The sequence below is a fragment of the Colobus angolensis genome, unplaced genomic scaffold (genome assembly GCF_000951035.1).
Source record: "Colobus angolensis palliatus isolate OR3802 unplaced genomic scaffold, Cang.pa_1.0 Scaffold64, whole genome shotgun sequence".
NCBI classification, from domain to species: Eukaryota; Metazoa; Chordata; class Mammalia; order Primates; family Cercopithecidae; genus Colobus; species Colobus angolensis.
Genome location: NW_012120043.1, coordinates 3,329,449 through 3,331,711, shown reverse-complemented (window position 1 = coordinate 3,331,711; position 2,263 = coordinate 3,329,449). Strand labels below are relative to the sequence as shown.

Sequence of the window (2,263 nt, the reverse complement as noted above, 5' to 3'; positions counted from 1 at the left end):
CGCCACCATGTCTGGCTAATTTTTTTGTATTTTTAGTAGAGATGGGGTTTCACCATGTTGGCCAGGCTAGTCTTGAACTCCTGACCTCCAGGTGATCCACCCTCCTTGGTCTCCCAAAGTGCTGGGATTACAGGTGTGAGCTGCCGCGACGACCGGCCCAGATAGAACATTTTCTTGTGGCAGAGTCCCGCAGCTCTGAAAGCTGAACGCGCTGCCGCCGCCCACCACATCATGGAAGAAGCTTAAAATGTTACGCTGAGAGAGGCCAGACACCAAAGAGAACTCAGAATGAGCCCACAACGTAGTTCAAAACGGACAAATCCAAGCAGGTTTAGGAAGGCGATCGTAGGAGGCAGAATTATACAGAAAAACAAAGAAATCATTGTCATGAAAGTGGAGAAGGGAGGGTGTTCTGATGGTAGGGAGCGTAGGGGCCCCCTGGAGTCTGGTACTTTCTGTTTCTTAACCTAGGAGGAGAGTCCATGGTACTGATTTATCACATTGGTTTTTTTTTTTTTTTAAAACCACCAGGAGACGTCTGTGGTTGTCACAACTGGGGGGTGCCCCTGGCATTGGAGTGGGTGGAGGCCAAGGGTGCTGCTCAGCCCCCTGCAGTGCCCGGAACGGCCCTGCCCCAGAGAATGATCCAGCCCCAAATGTCTTCAATGCCCTGAAGGAGAGACTATGATTTGTATTTTTTTAAATTTTATTTTGGAGATAGAGTCTCGCTCTGTCACCAGGCCGGAGTGCAGTGGTACAATCTTGGCTCACTGCAACTTCCACATCCTGGGTTCAAGCAATTCTCCTGCCTCAGCCTCCCGAGCAGCTGGGATTACAGGCATGCACCACCACACCAGGCTAATTTTTGTATTTTTAGTAGAGACGGGGGTTTCACCATGTTGGCCAGGCTGGTCTCGAACTCCTGGCCTCAGGTGATCCGCCCACCTCGGCCTCCCACAGTGCTGGGATTCCAGGCATGAGCCACCGCGCCCGGCCTCATTTGTAATGATTCTAACTGCAGTTAGGTTTCATTTCTTTCTCCATGTGCTTATTTCAAAATTCCAAAAGGAAAGGGAGAGAGTGAGGGGGAAAAAGATAAAAGAGAAATGGGAAGTACTGGGGCAAAGATGAGAGGGTGGCGGGGAGAGGTCAGGCCCCCAAGGGCACCGCTAGCGCTAGCGTGAGCATGGGCTCAGTGTACCCTCTACCTGGTCCCTTCCACCCGCCAGCATCAGCAGCAGGTGCTCCAGGCCGTAGAGCGTGCCAAGCAGGTCACCGTGGGGGAACTGAACAGCCTCATTGGGGTGAGTCTTTCCAGCCCCTGCCCCGCCATGGGGAGACACCTACTCCCAGGTCCCTGGCACCCGCCCAGGATGTGTTAAAGCTGGGGGTGGTGTGTGGGCCTTGGCTCCAGCGGTCCTGGGAATCCCACGGGCACACTCTGTGCTTGGGTCCCGTCTCCTGTGTCTACCTCTTGGCCTGGGGACTGCTGGGCTCCCGCTGCCCCCGCCCCGGCCCATCCTCCCTCCTTTCTAGCAGCAGCAGCTCCAGCCGCTGTCCCACCACGCACCCCCTGTGCCCCTCACCCCCCGCCCAGCCGGGCTGGTGGGTGGCAGTGCTACGGGGCTGCTCGCCCTGTCCGGAGCCCTGGCTGCCCAGGCTCAGCTGGCTGCGGCTGTCAAGGAGGACCGTGCGGGCGTGGAGGCCGAGGGGTCCAGAGGTGAGTGGGCAGCGTGAGGTGGCATTGGCTGGGGGGATGGGGCTGGGGAGGAGGACTGGAAGGTCAGGGCAGCAAAACACATCAGCGTGAGGGGATGCGGTGGCTCACACCTGTAATCCCAACACTTTGGGAGGCTGAGGCGAGAGGATCACTTGAGCCCAGGAGTTCATGACCAGCCTGGGCAACAGAGCGAGACCCCATCTCTACAAAAATTTTAAAAATTAGCTGGGTGTGGTGGTACACACTTGTAACCCCAGCTACTTAGGAGGCAGAGCTGGGAGGATCACTTGAGGCCAGGAGTTAGAGGCCAGCCTGAGCAACATAGCAAGATGCCATCTCTATGAAAAATTTAAAAATTAGCCAAGCATAGGCTAGGCATGGTGGCTTCTGCCTGTAATCCCAGCACTTTGAGAGGCCAAGGGGGCTGGATCACCTGAGGCCAGGAGTTCGAGAGCAGCCTAGCCAACATGGGGAAACCCCATCTCTACTAAAAATACAAAAAAAATTAGGCGAGAGTGGTGGTGGGTGCCTGTAATCCCAGCT

At 55.8% G+C, this 2,263-nt stretch overlaps 1 protein-coding gene across 1 annotated transcript in view; it reads left to right on the top strand.

Annotated features, from left to right (window-relative positions):
• TLE2 (transducin-like enhancer of split 2) overlaps positions 1 to 2,263 on the top strand; it is a 95,267-nt gene that overhangs the window by 57,113 nt on the left and 35,891 nt on the right. Inside the window, exons 6-7 of the mRNA XM_011964125.1 lie at positions 1,230 to 1,304; positions 1,537 to 1,720. Of these exons, the coding sequence (XP_011819515.1) occupies positions 1,230 to 1,304; positions 1,537 to 1,720 (259 nt within the window). The remainder of the gene's footprint in view (positions 1 to 1,229; positions 1,305 to 1,536; positions 1,721 to 2,263) is intronic.